Genomic DNA, 19769 nt, shown 5'->3' on the forward strand with positions numbered 1-19769 from the left:
AACGGCCACCAATTACTTCAGGAGATGTTTCGACGATCTTCCCAACTCAAATGTCTGCGCGCTAAGTTAATTTAATCGGGAGGTTGTGATACTAATTGTCTTCTGAAAGGGCACTTATTAAAACTCATCGTATAATTGCTTTAATGATACCCTGGCACTAATGCGAAGTACCGATTTTTTAAATGTACTACCTGAACTGATTTGCAATAGGTTACTTTTAACTTGAAGCTGGACTAATGAGATCTTTTTCAGAAGAACGTGTTGGTTTTAGCTTTCCCGTACAATTATTTGGTCATTCCTGTTTTTAGGAATTGAAATGCGGTGAAGTTTCTCTTTTGCATACGCTTTTAAAGCATCTTGCTGGAGCTAGCAACATCCAGCTAGTCTTAGATTCAGTAACATCTTGCGTTGCGGTTAAGTCTTCATTCCGAAGTATGTATTTTTCACATTCTCTTGTCAGTTCGGTAAGCTGTCAAGGCCCAGAGAGGCGGCGTGTTGCTTTGCTCGAAGCCGAAGGTTTTCAATGCTCGTGGTTTTGCTGTTGAGGTTAGGCAGCGCGCTTGATGCCTGCAGGATCGGACTGGACCACACTTGCTGGGCGTGCGACAGCGACTGGTAGTAGGACTGGCAGTGGAGAGAGCTGATGGGGGCTACGTTCATATTCATGCCCAGGTATGGCATGGCCGGAGGGCTACCCATGTCAAAGGAGGAGTAATGAACCAGGTTGTTGGTTGCTGCCATGTGCTGACGGAACTGCTCTTGCAGTCGGAACAAGCTCAGGGGAGACGAGGAATATGAGTGGGTTTGCACCACATTACCTCCAGTGCTGGACGCGGGCGTCCCCGTCGTGTTGATGGGTGAATCTAATGAAAGCAATGAATACAGCACAGATTTAGTTGGGGTACAGCCTTCCCTTACGTGAACAAAACAGATGGTTGAATTATTGTATATAACATAACACCGAAAAAGCTGTGACCATCTACTGCTGTTGTTCCACGCCAACTCCGGAATACAATGAAAATGCAGAATATTTTCTAATGCTTAAACAGGTTTGTCTTCACCGGGGCTAGAAACTGAGCGCATAATCTGACCACCATGGGACTAACTAGGGCTCTTCCAACACAATGAATAAAGCAGGTTTTTAAAGGTGACTCCCGCACGTCTAACGAAAGGTAAAATCGGCGTCAACAGATCCACCCGTGCGTCCGCGTAAACATCCGCATAATCCCCGCAACATATGTAATTGGCAACAACTAAACAGGCGGATTGCTTTGGAGAAACTACCGTCATTACATTCTTAAAGTGCGGGCCTATGGGGTTCCTCTAGAATGGACTTTGGCTGTGCTTCATTCAACAAAAGTTTTCCAGTAGAGCTGACTTGACTTTAAGCCTCCTAGTGCAAACTAGCTCTCGACTCCTGGGTGTGAACGGCCATTTTCTGCTATTTGGAGGAGGACTGAGATGTGTCTTCCATAAAATACGGACACATCATCCTAGTCATTCGCTCTTGCGAGATCATGAAATGCTAGGAAGCTCTATATTGGCCAGCAGATTGAAGAGGGGGAAGAGGATGGTGGAACGGAATGTGTCTCATTCCTTTGCAATTATCACATCAGCCTGGAAGGCTAATGCCTGTGCGTGAGTCCGTGTGTGTTTGTAGTATTTTCTAGTGCTTTGAGATACAGTAACTGCTCTATATAGAGTGAGAGTGCTGGAATTTCGGTAACCCGGTAGACTGAATGTCAAAGAGCACTGCAGCACAGAATCAGGCCCTACGGCCCATCTAGTTCGTGCAGAACTGTTATTCTGCGTAGTCTCGTCAACCCGCACGTTGACCATAGCCCTCCATACCGTACTTATTCAAACTTCTCTTCAATATTGCAATCGAACCCGCATCCAACCCAACCTCTGGCTGCTCGTTCCAGACCCACATGGCCCTCTGAGTAAAAAACTTCTCCCCCAGGTTCCCCTTGAATATTTGAGCTTTCGCCCTTCTGTTCTAGTGTCACCCAACCTCAGTGGAAAAAGATCTGAGGTTTTGTGAATTATTTACACTTCTCCTCGTTGACCAAATCCTTCACATCTACTGGAAGGAGAAGCGCGCCGACGTTGAGTGACCCCTCCCGAGACAACGTTCCCAGTATTGAGGCCCGAGCTACTTTCGGACTTTCACGTGCCTGACACCAAGGCACCAAAACAAACACATGAAACGAGCTCTGGTAACTTACTTCGCGTAACGCCGCTGGCGCTTTGGGCAGCAATGAAGGTCCTCTGTCTTCATTGCCGTTTTCGTAACTATTTTTTTTAAAACCAGTTAAGGTTGTTAGCCCTAAACTGAAGCTCCGAACCTGGAAGATTGGTGGACCACTCTTAGTCTGACCTCGACCCCTTGACCTTTGTGACATGGGTGAGGATCAAGGCACAAGGCCCCGACTCCGGCCAACATAGCTCTCCGAGTCATTGAGACACTCAAGCCTCCGAACCCTACGACAAAGTTGTGGTCCTCTTGGAGGGAGCTCTGGTAAGGGAACGCATTACTAAGCAGACAGGAAAGCGTACAAGAATGTTTTCCAAACCTCCACGATGATGTGAGCATTTCCACGAAATCCAGCGAATCCCTGCACCAAGTGGGGAAGACGCATTGGGAATGATATGGAAAACCTGGCGTTCGTGCACCAGGGAGCAAAGTATTGCGCGAACAGCGGAGGATGTAAAACATATCTCCAAGTTACCTACCCTCTCGTCTCCTTTGGCTCCTCTGCTGAAAAGTCTACAGTTCCTACTGTAACCTTATTCGCCAACGGTGAGCCCATAAAACTGGAGAAGCATCACGCCGTCCTTGATACGGCAGGATTGACTAAAGGCGTGTGTGAGTGTGGGGTTATTGATCAGGGAATGAGAACCATGGGACCGAGATACTGAATACTGGAGTGTTGGCATATGCGGACAGAATCATGGTTGTCCGGTAAGATTGCCACTGCAGCCTATATCAAAGATCATCCAGAGTTTTGACTTGTTTTACTTTCAAGTCTCCGGTGAGGCGCAATTAATTCAAACAGTGCATTGCTAAACGCACCTGGAAACCACAAAAATCACATAGCTGGTACTCAGACAAAGAACACATCAGTACTGACAGCCCTGGTTTCACTCGTCTGCGTTTGAAACCTGATGAGCTGTCAGAAAACTAATCATTGGAAATAAGATCTTTATCTGATCAAAACCAACATGACACCGACGCCGAGAGGTTGAGCGGAAAATCCCATCCAAACTTTTCAGCCTTCCACTTCATTAACAGGGATTCCGAACTATTAAAGTGCCGAGCTCTTCAAACTCGAGCTCGCGGAGGGACCAACGGAGGGTGCGGGTTGGAGACGCAGACTGCAGTCGACAAGGAAGGTATTGATCCAAGCGAGGCTAACCGGGTCACACCAGAGCAGGCCAGCCATCAACATGTTTTTTATTAACAAATGAACCTGGCCGTGCTCAGTCTCTATCCAGGACATCTATTTCACAAGGAGGCCGCAAGACATGGCCTCGTACTCACTAATGTTTAGAAGAATGGGGGGGGGGGGGGTATCTCATTAAACCCTACCGGATACTGAAAGGCCTAGATGGAGTGGATGTGGAGAGGATGTTTCAGTAGTGGGAGAGCCTAGGACCAGAGGACACAGTCGCAGAGTAGAACAGAGATGAGGAATAATTTCTTTAGTCAGAAGGTGGCGAGTCCGTGGAATTCATTGCCACAGACGGCAAATCATTTGGTATACTGTATTTAAAGGGAAAGTTGATATGCTCTTGGTTTGTAAGGGCGTCAAAGGTTACAGGAAAAGGCAGGAGAATGAGGTTGACAGGGGAAATAAATCAGCCAGATCGAATGGCAGGGACGACTCGATGGGCGGAATGGCCTCATTCTGATCCTATGTCTTACGGTCGTGTGGTGTTATGGATACAGAGCAACTGAATGCCAAACGAACTAGTTTTCACACTTTGGAGTTGAAGTAAAAAAACTTTTTTTTCCTCCCTCACGGCTCTTCATTCCTTTCAGCTGACTTTAGCTAATCTTTATGAAACACTGGTGGATCAGTAGAAATGTTTTCCTTCCCAATCATCCTTTGCTACCAACCTCAAGAACTGTCCTTTTCCGACTTCTAAATTTTGCCCAAAACAGTAGACATACAGACCTGAATGCATACCCATTCTGCAGGAGACAATTGTTTTTTTTTTGTATTTTATATTTCACTGAACAACAAATACTAACAACCACAGAAACATCACTGCGCATAGTTCGCTAGTTCAACCCATTGAACTATCTAATGAACAGGGTTGTGCTAGAACTCACTCCAGAGCCCCGTGGTTGGGATGCGACATTGATCCGACTTGATCGGAGGAGTGGCTTCGGGTTCTAGAATCCCGAATATTTTGAACAATGAAAAAAAGTTTGGAGGAATTTGGGATTTGTGCGGGAATGTACAAATCTGAGAGTACAGTCTGTATAAATTCTATTGGCAGGAACCCTGGTGGCTTTAAATGACGAACAGATTGGGAATCGGGATGTAGTCACAAGAGGTTGTCTCCCGTGTGGGGAATCTTTTCCGCTTCTGAACAGATTAGATCTAGCCAGGAGAATGAGAGTTGTTTTAAAAAGCAGTCCATCTCTGAGCAGCTCGGAGGACTCAGCAATCTCTGGACTGGAGTCCGGGTGGATCTGAATTTAACGGCGGGCAACCTGCAACCACCATGTGCAGACTGGGAAATTTTGAAAGCCAACATAACGAGGAAGATAAATTTCAAACCAAAGCCTACTCCAGATACTTATGTTCAATTGTCATACCCTACAAATTGAGAAGCTTTGACTTGGAAATAGATTGGAAAGATGAGGCATCTCCTTCTCATTCTCCGCCCCTCCCCCGATCACCACATCTATCCTGCAGTTTTAAATCACGATTAGGCAGTTTCGATTCTATTACCTGATTTGGGGCTCCCGCGTTTACAGGCCGCCGCTTTGCTCTCGGGACTGCAGCCCTTGTCCTGCCTGAGTTCCTCTGTCGGGGTTTTAAACTCCCGCTCTCTCTCCATCTGCTCCTCTGCCGATGATTCACTGTCTGACTGCTCGGCCGAGGTGACATTTAGCTCGATGTTAATCGGCTCGCCGCCAGCACTGTGTGGCTCGCTGACTTCTGAGCAGCCCTGAGTTTCTGTGGCTGGTTTCTCCGATTTTGTTCCATCGTGGCTCAGCTCGGCCTCTTTCTGTTTCTGCAGCTGCTCCTTCTGCAGACTGCGCTGCTTCTTGCGAAATTTGGCGCGCCTGTTTTTAAACCACACCTGAAAGGGACAGGAATAGTCAAACTTTTATTGACTATTCAGCTTGATGTAACAGCTCAGCTCTACCCATAGGTGGAAGTTGTATCTAAAGAAAATGAATCTCAGGGTTCAATGTATTATGCATACTTTGGTAATAAATTAACTTTGGGCTTTGAACGAGAAAGATAGGAACGGGAATGTACTGGGACTCTGGAGGGAAATGGATGCCCATGGAAAAAGTCGGCATATCATTGTGGGCCGAATGGCGTGTTCCTATGCTGTACTCTTCTACGTTCGAATGACCCCTTTACCACTCCACCGACTTCCATAACTCAAACTAGAAATAGCGGCATGAACAGTGACATCGTCGCCGTCGACCCTTAGCAGTGTTTTTAAACGCATTCTGCCTGGATGCATGCGGCTTGGTGTGGCAACTGCTCTGCATGTGACCGCAAGAAGCTGCAGAGAACTGCGGACACTGTTCAGCACATCTCAAGAACCAGCCTCCCCTCTATGGGCTCTGTCTGTACAGTACTTCTCGCTACCAGTAAAGCAGCCGGCATAAGAAAGGACCACACCCAGCCCGATAATTCTGTTTTCTCCCCTATCCCATCCGGCAGAAGATACTTAATCCTGAAAACAGCAGGCTCCAAGGGCAGCTTCTATCCCATTGTTATCAGATACTTAAACGGGCCCATAGTGCGATAAGATGGATGATTGGCCTCACAATATGATCTTGCACTTTATCGTTTACCTGCTCTGTGCTCTTTTCCATGCTTTTAGATTTCATTCTGTATTGTTATTGCTTTGCCTTATTCTATCTCAATACATGGTTTAATAGTTTAATTTTATTTATTTATTGAGACACATTGAAGGAGCAGGCCCTTCCGGCCCTTCGAGCTGTGCTGCCCAGCGATCACCCAATTTTATCCTAATCGCGAGACAATTTACAATGACCAATTACCCTACTAGGGCATGTGGCCAAGTGGTTAAGGCATTGGACTAGCGACCTGAAGGTCGTGAGTTCGAGCCCCAGCCGAGGGAACGTGTTGTGTCCTTGAGCAAGGCACTTAATCACACATTGCTCTGCGACAACACTGGTGCCAAGCTGCATGGGTCCTAATGCCCTTCCCTTGGACAACATCGGTGTCGTGGAGAGGGGAGACTTGCAGCATGGGCAACTGCTGGTCTTCCATACAACCTTGCCCAGGCCTACGCCCTGGAGAGGGAAGACTTTCCAGGCACAGATCCATGGTCTCGCAAGACTAACAGAGGCCTTAAAATTACCCTACCAACCGGTAGGTCTTTGGAATGTGGGATGAAACTGGAGCACCTGGAGGAAACCCATGCGGTCATGGCGAGAACGTACAAACTCCTTACAGGCAGGGAGTTGAACCTGGGTCGCTGGTGTTGTAAAGTGTTTTGTTAACCATTACGCTGCCATGCTGTCCCTGTATAAACAGTATGCAAGACAAGCCTTTCACTGTATCCTTGTACTGTGACAATAATAAACCAATACCAATGGAAATGTATTTTAAAATAGGAAGTGAAATCAGGAGAATTTTCTTCACTCCAAGGGAGGTAAACCTTTGAAACTCTCCAACCAAGAGGAATTATTGAACTGGATGAATTACTGGATAGTAAAGGAAGCAAGAAACGTTTGGACAGTACAGCCACAATGCTGTTGACGAAGAACTCAGGGGTCTATTGATCCTACTTCTTATGTTGGTAAATTTAAGGACAGTGAAAATGAAAAGACTGTGACCAAGTATCTGAAGACCAGGAGGCACAACCGGAGAAATGGAAGAGCATTACCTGCACCCTAGCTTCAGGTAGGTTGGTGCACATGGCCAAGCGCTCCCTCATCACCACGTCCGGATAGTGCGTTTTCTGGAAGGTCTTCTCCAGTGCCTCCAGTTGCTGGGCGGTGAAGGCTGTCCGACTGCGACGCTGCTTACGGTGCTGGGAGCCGTACCTTGCCTCGAGGATAATATCTTGAAATGCACAGCCGTTGGAAAATAAAAACACAAATAGTTTAATTATTGGGAGAGGCATGATTTTAACAAACGTTCACATTATTGATATCCCTTTACTTGCCTTCATCTCTTCATGTCAAGTGAAGCCCATGGACCTCTGCACCTTCCCAGATGGACTGATACAGGGTTCCTTTTGTGTCCAACCCTTAAATATAGTATTTCCTATAACTTTGCCAGGGTCTGTCTAAGTGGCAGTGTCTTATTCCAAATTCACTCAACTTGTGCAGGGGTTCACCCTCAATCTGTTGATGAAGGTGAATGGTTTTTGACCTGAGATGGACTGAGCCCTAGCAGCAGAATACCTTTCCATTAAGACACTGTAGTTTCCAAGATTACTCAACAACAACCCTTTGGTGTTTGAGAAAAACTCAGCATATCAGGGTTTGAAGCTTTTCAGTTGTAAGTAGTAATTGTGTGTCATATCGACAGATTATTCTAGCATTAGTGGGATTAGTATAGATTGACAAAATGGTTGTAGGCCCTGTTTTCTATGGTGTACAACTCTATGAGGCTAAGATCCTAAGGAACTGGGCAGGGTAAGAATGTCCATGCAGTAGTTAGTTTACCTAAGGGAAGGAAGGATTTGTTGAATGTAGATTTCCCAAGCCTCTCAGCTTCATTGTGCTCTAATAGTGTACAGAGCAGTGGGTCTTTATAAATGTTCCATTAACATGCATAACAAATATCTTTGCTTTCCAGGATGACCTGCAATGAGGTGAGGAGGCCATTTGTTCACCTTTTTTGGAGAACTTTGTTAATGGAAAAATATGGTCACAAGATGGGAAGAAATTCATATTTTCTTTTAGGTGATGCCATGGATTTTTTTTTAACATCCAGCAGCAAAATAAATGGGATCCTGAGGGAATCCTGATTAATTGGGAACAACCTTATTCAAGCTCATTTGTACAACTTCAATGTTGCTTTTTTTTCTTCGTGGCATGATTGTTCCTTAGTAAGCACTACATATCTACTGCCAATGGAACTTTGGCCTAATTTTTTCATATTCATATTTTATAGTATCCAAATAGGTCACTCTGTAGGGAAGCAGTGATCATAGCTTCCCTGAACACTATTTCAACCCTCTCTTTGTTCAACTCTAGTAATCTGTAAGGAGCAGATAGGTCTTTTGTTGTCCTGATTCAATCCATTTATATGAATTGCATTATATCCCCTCTTTCTCGTTGACCTCTTGTTTATTCATTATCCCTATAGTTGCAAATATCTCCCCATTAAGCACAGAGTTAACTGTACTTTTTTACAGTTGAATACTGATTATTTATAATACATAATTCTATAGAGTCTAAGTCACCCAATAAAATTTGCTGTGCTATGTCTAGTCTACACCTGGTTTGTTTGATAATAAAAAAAGATGCCATCATTCTGAGCAAAGTATCACCATCTTGTTGGTTGAAGAGACAGACATACATAATAACACCTCTCCAACTTTCAGCAATGTTGTGTACATCATCTTCCTCTGATGCATCATAATCATTGTTCAGCTGGAAGATTTCTCCCTGTTTGGTCTTATTCTTACCTATTTCATTATGGCCAAAGCAGCTTTAGTAATGGGATTTCTTCCTCCCTCTGTTTCGGTCTAGGGTTGTCCTAGGCTGCTCCCTAATATTGGCCTCTCCATGGTAACATCAATATAAGACTATAAGATATAGGAGCAGAGAGATGTTGATGACAGTTTTTCCTCACTTTCTTTTTGTACTTGTATTGCTAGCCATGTAAGTCCAACTGTTTATTTATGTCAGCTTGACTTAGTTAGATCACAATCCAGTTTAATTCTGAGCATTAATATCCTCTCCATCAAAGTTCCACTGATTCCCACCTCTATAAGACCATAAAATTTTAGAGCAGAATTAGGCCTTATGGCCTATCGAGTCTCCTCTGTCATTTCATCATGGCCCATCCAATTTTCCTCTCAGCCTCAGTCTTCTGCCTTCTCTTTGTATCTCTTTATGTCCTAAACAATCAAGAATCTATCAGCCTCTGATTAAATATACATAAAGACTTGGCCTCCACATCTGCCCGTGGCAAAGAATTCCACAGATTCACTACTCTGGCCATAGAAATTCCTCCTAAACTCTGTTCTAAAAGAATGCTCCACTATTCTGAGGCTGTGCCCTCTGGTCTTGGACTGTAAACTTTGAAACAAAGCCCTCAATTCCATCATCCAAATCATTAACATATAATGTAAAAAGAGTCACTGGCAGCCTGTCAGAAAAGGCTCCTTTTGTTCCCACTCTTTACCTCCTGCCAATCAGCAACTGTTTTATCCATGCTAGAATCTTTCCTGTAATACCATGGGCTCGTAGCTTGTTAAACAGCCTCATGTGTGGCACCTTGTCAAAGGCCTTCTGAAAATCTAAGTACACTACATTTTTCTTTGGCTGCCCTGCTTGTTACTTCTTCAAAGAATTCCAACAGATTTGTCAGGCAAGATTTTCCCTTGAGGAAACCATGCTAACTACAGCCTATTTTATCATGTGCCTCCAAGTACCCTGAGATCTCATAATTAATAATCGACTCCAACATCTTCCCAGCCACTGAGGTTCGACTAACTGGCATATAATTTCCTTTCTTCTGCTTCTTTCCCTTTTTGAAGCATGGAGTGACATTTTTACAATTTTCCAGTCTACCGGAACCATTCCAGAATCTAGTGATTCTTGAAAGATCATTACTAATGCTTCCACGATCTCTTCAGCCACCTCTTTCAGAACTCTGGGATATATACCATCTGGTCCAGGTGACTTATCTACCTTCAGACCTTTCAGTTTCCAAGAACATTCTCTCTAGTTCATACCCCCTGACTCCTGGAACCATACTGCTGGTGTTCTCCACAGTGAAGACTGATGCAAAATACATATTCAGTTCATCTGCTATTTCATTGTCCCCCATTACTACCTCTCCAGCATTCTTTTCCAGCTGTCTGATGTCCACTCTCACCTTTCTTTTACATTCTAATGTCACTTCATTTCCAATCCAGATGCAAAAGAAACCCTCATCAAATTTTGCCATCTTCAAACTTAAAGTCATTTCAAAGAAAATCAGGTGCAATCTTCTCTGAATCACTTGTAAGCACCTCTGAAAATTAAAATTGGTGTTATTGTTTCACAGCCTCAAAGCAATCAACTCAAACAGTAATTCACAAAAAGCTCAACTTAATAATAGCTGGAAAATCCTATCAGCACAGTTTGATGTGTGATTGATTTTGTTCTCCTTACTAGATAACAAAACAATATTATGGGGTTGCCTTTTCTACTCTGCATAATTGATCAAATGGAAAATACCAGCAGGTCCATTAACCCTACTCCATACCGTCATGGCACAAAAGGTATCATCATCTGGGGTGCATTCTACTGACAACTGAAAACAGGCCAAACATTCCAGTCCAATTTGGAAAGATAATAAAAAGCAAACTACCTCTGACCTACCAATATGGGGAAATAAAAATAGGAACGTATCTCTCCCCTTCAAAAGGAATTAAAACAAAATACATAAACTGAAACTATTAAAACAAAGATAGATCTTTTTCTACAGATGCTGTCATGGTCATCTCCATGGGCTGAGGCTGAGACAACTGCCCTGGTTGCTGTGCTCTGTGCCTGCTAATATGATGAGTTGGCCTAGTCTGGGCTGTTCTGGGATTCAAATCTGAGGACTCAATTTTATTTCAGAATGCTTTTGCTCGCTTCAATTGTTTGCACGATTTGCATTTTTTTCTTCCTCTTGTGCATTGAGTGTTGGTCTTTTATTTTTTTTAATTCTTTTTTCTTTAATTAGGTTCTTTCAGGTTTCTTGCTTTGTGGCTACCCATGAGCAGGCAAATCTCAAGGCTGTATAACTTGTACATTATTTGATAACAAATGACTCTGGAACCTTGAATCTTGCCTGACCTGCTGACTATTTTGAACACTCTCTGTTTCCAGTACACATAAACATCAGGAGATACATTATTCAACACCTTACTACACTGTAATATCCACAAGTGCCTGGAACACACACCACTTTGTATACCTTGCAATGAGTTTGCACTCACTGCATCAGTTAGTTAGCACCTTGCTTCCCTCAGCTTAAGAAAGCCGCCATCCTCATCACCACTCACAAAGTCAAAATTAGTTTGTTTCTTTATTGGGACTATTCATAAATGACACAAAAATTTGGGAACATACTGGAAATTTGAATGATAAACAGATGTTCTATATTGCCTGCTTCTCCAAAGTTTTTCAAATCCAAATAATTTGCATGAACAAAATTTCGTCCTTTTAATCTTTCCAGATTCCAGCTGCTCCATATCACCTTCGAATGTGATTGTTTATCAAGTGTAAGTAGCTTCTCAAATTTCCTGTCATTTATTAATGCTGATATTTCTCAAACACCCTCATCAAATTATTAATAAGGATTATGAATGCCAATTGGCCTGCCTTACTTCCTGCTGTTCTCTATGCAAATTTTCTATCTAAGACAACAATCCGTTGTCTGGGGAATGCAACTAATTTCTTAATCAAATCAGGATCTTTCTACTAGTCTGACTGGTTTTTATAATTGTGGGTAGTCTTTTCTTGTGGCAGTTTGTCATATAACAATCCAACCACACATCTGGATATGTTCAATCCACCAAAATAGTAACTTGCTCAAAAATTACAACCATTTGGTAATCATATCCCTTACTTTTCTAGAAGTCATATAGATAATGTCTGATATTAGTACTAGTTAATGAATCGGGTCAGGTCACAGATCTCTGAGTGGGGGAGCATCTGGGGGACAGTGACCACCGCTCCCTGGCCTTTATAATTATCATGGAAAAAGATAGAATCAAAGAGGACAGGAAAATTTTTAATTGGGGAAAGGCAAATTATGAGGCTATACGGCTAGAACTTGCGGGTGTGAATTGGGATGATGTTTTTGCAGGGAAATGTACTATGGACATGTGGTCGATGTTTAGAGATCTCTTGCGGGATGTAAGTGATAAATTTGTCCCGGTGAGGAAGATAAAGAATGGTAGGGTGAAGGAACCATGGGTGACAAGTGAGGTGGAAAATCTAGTCAGGAGGAAGAAGGCAGCATACATGAGGTTTAGGAAGCAAGGATCAGATGGGTCTATTGACGAATATAGGGAAGCAAGAAAAGAGCTTAAGAAGAGGCTGAGAAGAGCAAGAAGGGGGCATGAGAAGGCCTTGGCGAGTAGCGTAAAGGAAAACCCCAAGGCATTCTTCAATTATGTGAAGAAAAAAAGAATGACAGGAGTGAAGGTAGGACCGATTAGAGATAAAGGTGGGAAGATGTGCCAGGAGGCTGTGGAAGTGAGCGAGGTCCTCAATGAATACTTCTCTTCGGTATTCACCAATGAGAGGGAACTTGATGATGGTGAAGACAATATGAGTGAGGTTGATGTTCTGGAGCATGTTGATATTAAGGGAGAGGAGGTGTTGGACTTGTTAAAATACATTAGGACAGATAAGTCCCCGGGGCCTGACGGAATATTCCCCAGGCTGCTCCACGAGGCGAGAGAAGAGATTGCTGAGCCTCTGGCTAGGATTTTTATGTCCTCGTTGTCCACGGGAATGGTACCAGAGGATTGGAGGGAGGCGAATGTTGTCCCCTTGTTCAAAAAAGGTAGTAGGGGTAGTCCGGGTAATTATAGACCAGTGAGCCTTACGTCTGTGGTGGGAAAGCTGTTGGAAAAGATTCTTAGAGATAGGATCTATAGGCATTTAGAGAATCATGGTCTGATCAGGGACAGTCAGCATGGCTTTGTGAAGGGCAGATCGTGTCTAACAAGCCTGATAAGAGTTCTTTGAGGAGGTGACCAGGCATATAGATGAGGGTAGTGCAGTGGATGTGATCTATATGGATTTTAGTAAGGCATTTGACAAGGTTCCACACGGTAGGCTTATTCAGAAAGTTAGAAGGCATGGGATCCAGGGAAGTTTGGCCAGGTGGATTCAGAACTGGCTTGCCTGCAGAAGGCAGAGGGTGGTGGTGGAGGGAGTACATTCAGATTGGAGGATTGTGACTAGTGATGTCCCACAAGGATCTGTTCTGGGGCCTCTACTTTTCGTGATTTTTATTAACGACCTGGATGTGGGGGTAGAAGGGTGGGTTGGCAAGTTTGCAGACGACACAAAGGTTGGTGGTGTTGTAGATAGTGTAGAGGATTGTCAAAGGTTGCAGAGAGACATTGATAGGATGCAGAAGTGGGCTGAGAAGTGGCAGATGGAGTTCAACCCGGAGAAGTGTGAGGTGGTACACTTTGGAAGGACAAACTCCAAGGCAGAGTACAAAGTAAATGGCAGGATACTTGATAGTGTGGAGGAGCAGAGGGATCTCGGGGTACATGTCCACAGATCCCTGAAAGTTGCCTCACAGGTGAATAGGGTAGTTAAGAAAGCTTATAGGGTGTTAGCTTTCATAAATCGAGGGATAGAGTTTAAGAGTCGTGATGTAATGATGCAGCTCTATAAAACTCCGGTTAGGCCATACTTGGAGTACTGTGTCCAGTTCTGGTCACCTCACTATAGGAAGGATGTGGAAGCATTGGAAAGGGTGCAGAGTAGATTTACCAGGATGCTGCCTGGTTTAGAAAGTATGCATTATGATCAGAGATTAAGGGAGCTAGGGCTTTACTCTTTGGAGAGAAGGAGGATGAGAGGAGACATGATGGAGGTGTACAAGATAATAAGAGGATTAGATAGAGTGGATAGCCAGCGCCTCTTCCCCAGGGCACCACTGCTCAATACAAGAGGACATGGCTTTAATGTAAGGGGTGGGAAGTTCAAGGGGGATATTAGAGGAGTGGTTGGTGCGTGGAATGCACTGCCTGAGTCAGTGGTGGAGGCAGATACACTAGTGAAGTTTAAGAGACTACTAGACAGGTGTATGGAGGAATCTAAGGTGGGGGCTTATATGGGAGGCAGGGTTTGAGGGTCGGCACAACATTGTGGGCTGAAGGGCCTGTACTGTGCTGTACTATTCTATATTCTATATCCCTGCTAACCGCAAGTGATCATAATTGGGGACACAGCCTGATCCATTTCAGACTTATCTTTTTCAAAACAATATCCACATGCTCTTTGACATTTCCAACTTTAGAGTCAACTTTCCTTTGCATTATTAGAGACTCTTTTGTTGTGTGGGAGACAAATTCTCCACGGCACAGCAGGAATCTAATTTAATGTTGAAAGAGATACTGTAAAAATCTTAAGCATTCATGGAACCATTACATCATGAAAGGAAGACAGTTAGCTCAACAGTTTCTCTTATCTTTTCATAGTCTTGCAGTTGTTTTAATCTTAATATATTTATCTAGTTAACAATCTAAACATACAGGCTACACGTTCTGGATAATAATAGCTCACTCCATACCTATTCAAGAAATATTCAATATTGATCTTTTGGCTGTCAATGAAACTTAATACCCATCTACGTTGTTTGGAGGACTGTTTTGCTTTAGCCGACAGAAGTTTTCTGTCTAAGCCTGATTTGATTTTGCACTTGATTGGTTAGACATTTTGACTTTTGCTTTACCAAATGCAATTGACTCTGGGGATATACATGGCTTCCTTTTTGTATTAAAGTAGTTTAAAAGACATTCCATTTCTCATCTGTGTTGATAATGTGTCTGCCCCATAGGTTGAAAAATTCTCTGAATTATATTCGATATCTCCATTAGATAATCTTTCAGATGCCTCTTCATCTGTAAAGCTTAATTTGCTCCACTCATTCTTCAGTCAGTTTATGCCTATGCTCTGAATTACATTAAAAGCTTTAGTATTTCCAAAAGATCCTATTCTTAACTGAACGAAGGCTGTCTGACCAGCACGTTTTTCAACTTTCTTACAACTTCTTCTGCTAGCAGTAATCTGCTGCTTTGGTATTTTCAGCATTCTATTTTTAGTGTGTGCTGATGATGTTGATTGTTAGTTCATGTTCATTGAGCATGTTGACTGCATTAAGACTATTGGTGTTGCTTTTGTGTTGTACTTTGCTATTACAACAAATTGTTAATTTTTAGTCACATATAGATTTTATATTTATCTTTTCTAGGTTTCTCTTGCCATCTGTGATATCTTTACATTGATGCATCATAGAGTCATACTTCACAGATACTGGCCCACAAGCCTCCAAATCAATGCTGGTCATTAAAAAGCAATCCTGATAGGTAGTACTTGGCCTGTAGCATTTTTTGCTCTGGGGATCCAAGTGGTTCTGTAAAATATTGTGAGAGTGCTTACCTCTACCACCAACTCAGGCAGTGCATTCCCGGTCACACCCATTCTCTGGGTGAAGGAGTTTTTCAGGCGCCTTCTAAACCTTTTAATCCCTTTATTTTTAGATCCCTCTGCTATGGGGAAGAGCTTCCAACCTTCTAACCAATCCATACTTCCCATATTTCATTACACTTCTATCAGGTTGTCCTTAACCTCCTCCATTACAAGGAAAACAAAGACAACCTGCTCCATATTTCCTCAAAATTGAATTATAGGGTAACATCCTGGCCAATCTTCTCTGTGCCCTTTTCAGTGCAATCATGACCTTCCTATGGTGTGGAGGTCATCTGTGGCCTAACCAATGTTTTACAAAGTTGTACCATACTGGCTCCTTTGCTAGGAATATTTCTGTGAGAATGATTTAACATCTGCTATCCTCGGCAAGCACATTGAGTCATAGAGAGATGGACTCCTGTGTCAAACATCTACAATGACTGCCAAGTTCCCACTTACATTAATCTTACACTAAATGCATTTAATTCCACCACCCCCACACCACACACACTCTCGTCAACTTCCCTCACATTTTACCACTCACTTTCATAATGGGGCAATTGACAGTGGCCAGGTAGCCACCAAACTGCAGGTCTTTGGGACATTGGAGGGAACTTGTGCAATCACAGGGCAAATGTGCAAACTCTACACAGAGAGCACTGGAGATCAGGACTGAACACAAGTTACTGGAGATATAAGCAGCTTTATTAACCATGTGACTGTGCTGCCTCTCCGATCTTCCCTCCGTCCTTTCCAGTGCAATCATGTTGCTTCCGATCCTCTTGCCAGTGCTAATCATTTTCAGATATCACCATTTTGCACTGAGCTTTTGAATATTTAACAGTTGCAAGAGAAATTTAAAGTTTAAAGGAACTGACATAAGTATCTTACCAGCCAGCCTCTCTGCCAGAGTCAGTGCATGAACAGATGGTCTGTAGTCAGGGGCATGCTGTGCTTGTTGTGCTGCCTGCTGGTGAAGATTATACATGGCACTCAGAGAGTTCATGGCATGAAGGGAATAACCATTGACCCCGTAATGCTGCATGGCTGCCAGTCTCTGAGAGAAACAGCAAAGAGACAAATACTTCAGTGAATGGTTAGAATTTTAAACCATATTTAGTGTACCGATGTTTTATTATCGCTTATTATGTCATATAATACTCATAATGTGATGTGATTTAATAAAAATGTGATCCTCAAGATATTTTTATGTTTATTTTTATATAACACTGTTCAACATAAGACTATAAGACTTAAGAGCAGAATTAGGCCATTCAGCCCATCGAGTCTGCTCCGCCATTCCATCATGGCTGATCCCGGATCCCACTCGACCCCATACACCTGCCCTCTCGCCGATCAGGAAAAGATGCTCTGACTGATCAGGAAAAGATCAACTTTCATCTTAAATATACCTACGGACTTGGCCTCCACCGCAGTCTGTGGCAGAGCATTCCACAGATTCACTACTCTCTGGCTAAAAAAATTCCTCCTTATCTCTGCTTTAAAAGGTTGTCCGTCAATCTTGAGGCTGTGCCCTCTAGTTCTTTTAGCCCCACCATAGGAAACATCCTCTCCACATCCACCATACCTAGTCCTTTCAACAATCAGTAGGTTTCAATGTGATTCCCCCCCCCCCACATTCTTCTAAATTCCAGTGAGTGCAGGCCCAAAGCTGCCAAACGCTCCTCAGATGTTAACCCCTTCAGTCCTGGAATCATCCTCATGAACCTCCTCTGGACTCTCTCCAATAAGAGCATATCCTTTCTGAGATATGGGGCCTAAAACTGTTGACAATACTCCAAGTGCGGCCTGACTTGTGTTTTATAAAGCCTCGGCATTATCTGCTATTTTTAATATTCTATTCCCCTTGAAATGAATGCCAACATTACAATTGCCTTCTTTACCACAGACTCAACCTGTAAGTTAACTTTCTGGGAGTCCTGCAAGAGGACTTCTAAGTCCCTCTGTGCCTCTGATGTTTGAACCTTCTCCCCATTTAGATATTAATTTGCATTATGTTCCTTATACCAAAATGCATTATCATACATTTCTCAACACTGTATTCCATCTTCCACCTTTTTGCCTTTTCTTCCAATTTGTCTGCGTTCTGCTGCAATCGGATTGCTTCCTCAGCAGTACCTACCCTTCCATCTATCTTCGTATCATCCACAACCTTTGGCACAAAGACATCAATTCTATTGTCCAAATCGTTGACAAACAATGTAAAAAGTTGCAGTCCCAATACTGACCCCTGAGGAACACCACTAATCACTGGTAGCCAACCAGAAAAGGTCTCCTTTATTCCTACTGGCTGCCTGCTGCCTGTCAGCCATTCCTCTATCTGTGCCGGGATCTTTCCCGCAATGCCAAAGGATTTTATCTTATTAAGCAGCCTCATGTGTGGAACCTCATCAAATGCGTTCTGAAAATTCAAGTGACGTCCTTGGTCCACCCTGCTTGTTACTTCCTCAAATAACTCTAACCGATTTGTCAGGCAAGATTTCCCTTTACAGATACCATGCTGACTTTGATTTATTTTATCATGAGTCTCCAAGTACCCCGAAACCTCATCCTTAATAATAGACTTCAACGCTTTCCCAACCACTGAGGTTAGGTTAACTGGCTTATGATTTCCTTTCTTTTACTTTCCTCCCTTCTTAAAGAGTGGAGTGACATTTTCAATCTTTCAGTTCTCCGGGACCATACCGGAATCAAGTGATTCTTGAAAAATCATGACCAATACATCTGTTATCTCTTGAGCAACTTCTTTCGAGAATCTGGGATGTAGTCCACCTGATAAGTCTAGGTGACTTACCCACCTTTTGACCTTTGAGTTTGCCTTGCACTTTCTCCTTTGTAATAGCAATGGCACTGACTCTGCTCCCTAACACTCAGGGACCTATGGCACACTGCTGGTGTCTGGCACTGTGAAGACCGATGCAAAATACCCATTAAGTTCATTTGCCATTTCTTTGTTCCCCCCCCCCACTTTACTACCTCACCAGCATCATTTTCTAGAGGTCCAGTATCAACTCTCACCTCCCTTTTACTCTTGATATAACTGAAAAAACTTTTGGTGTCCAGCTTCAGTAACTGATGCCAGAGGGAGGAAATTCACACAAATGAAAGCAGATATAAATCAGCAAAAGAGAGACACATGACTGTAGATGCTGGAATCCGGAGCAGAAAATAAAGTGCTGGAAGAACTCATTGGGTCAAACAGCATCTGTGGAGGCAAAGGGATGGTCAAAGTTTCAGGTCAAGACCTTGTGTATGAACTGAGTGCATGAATATCTTCTGATGTGATTTAAGTTTATGCAACACAATTCATTTTGAGAAGATGTTGAGCAGTGTGATATTTATTTATTTATTTATATTTGGAGATACAATACTAACAGTCCCTTCCCGTGCAATGAGCTATGCGGACCAGCAACTCATCTATATAACCCTAGCCTAATCCCAGGACGAGTTACAATGATCAATTAACCTACTAACTGGTATGTCTTTGGACTGTGGGAGGAAACCAGAGCCCCTGGAGGAAATCCACGCATTTCACGGGATAGGCGTCCAAACGTCTTACAGACAACATTGGAATTGAACTCTGAGTCCAATGCCCCGAACTGTAATAGTGTCATGCTAACTGCTACGCTAAATTTAAGCAATTATGTAAATGAACTCTGAATTGCAGTGAAAGCCAGCCAAGTCAACGTTGCTGTATTTCACATGGCATGAACAGAGCTGCATCATTACCGAGCAACTAAAACGATGTGCTTAAAAATTTTACTGCTCTTCTTAAATCAACTTTCTGGTGGCAGCCCAATCAGTGAATTTGGACGTGGTACCCAGATGAATAACCTAGTAAAAAGACAAGAACGTTTATTCCTTTATTTTTAATAATTACTTCAAAATTCAAGGTTGTTTAATGTTATTTCCAATACACAAGTGTGAATATTGTAACTCTGGATCTGATGCAGCATATAAAAAAAACACACTAAGATAAAGATAAAAAAATAAATATACTATAAATACATAAGATAGCTTATATACATAGATTTATTATATGTACATAAAGTGATGCTAGATACAGAAATGTGTGTACATAAAGGCTGATTTATACTTGTGCGTCAAATCGACGCCGTAGGTACGGCGTAGCCACGAACCC

General features: G+C 42.9%; 1 protein-coding gene across 2 annotated transcripts; it reads right to left on the minus strand.

Moving 5' to 3' along the window:
• Positions 1 to 332: 332 nt before the first annotated feature.
• LOC134355228 (diencephalon/mesencephalon homeobox protein 1-like) lies at positions 333 to 16661 on the minus strand. 2 transcript variants are annotated; one of them, XM_063065014.1, is made up of 4 exons: positions 16499 to 16661; positions 7117 to 7295; positions 4968 to 5322; positions 333 to 863 (listed from the first exon to the last, which is right to left on the minus strand). In XM_063065014.1, exons 1-4 carry the CDS (start codon positions 16650 to 16652, stop codon positions 457 to 459), a joined length of 1095 nt encoding a protein of 364 aa, XP_062921084.1. In that variant the 5' UTR covers positions 16653 to 16661; the 3' UTR covers positions 333 to 456. The 2 variants fall into 2 exon arrangements, with proteins under 2 accessions (XP_062921084.1, XP_062921083.1); XM_063065013.1 differs by having other exon boundaries at positions 7117 to 7312; positions 16501 to 16652.
• Positions 16662 to 19769: the final 3108 nt, after the last annotated feature.

This window comes from Mobula hypostoma, chromosome 12 (assembly GCF_963921235.1).
Source record: "Mobula hypostoma chromosome 12, sMobHyp1.1, whole genome shotgun sequence".
In the NCBI taxonomy this organism is placed as follows: domain Eukaryota; kingdom Metazoa; phylum Chordata; class Chondrichthyes; order Myliobatiformes; family Myliobatidae; genus Mobula; species Mobula hypostoma.

Bases quoted from the DNA above. Each gene is read 5' to 3' on its own strand.
- LOC134355228 (XM_063065013.1), bottom strand. From the start codon at position 16,652: ATGCAGCATTACGGGGTCAATGGTTATTCCCTTCATGCCATGAACTCT. The intron at 7,313-16,500 runs TGGTAAGATACT...TTTATTTTCCAA, and splicing joins ACTCTGGCAGAGAGGCTGGC to CGGCTGTGCATTTCAAGATA. The intron at 864-4,967 runs GTAATAGAATCG...TGCTTTCATTAG, and splicing joins ACGCGGGAGCCCCAAATCAG to ATTCACCCATCAACACGACG.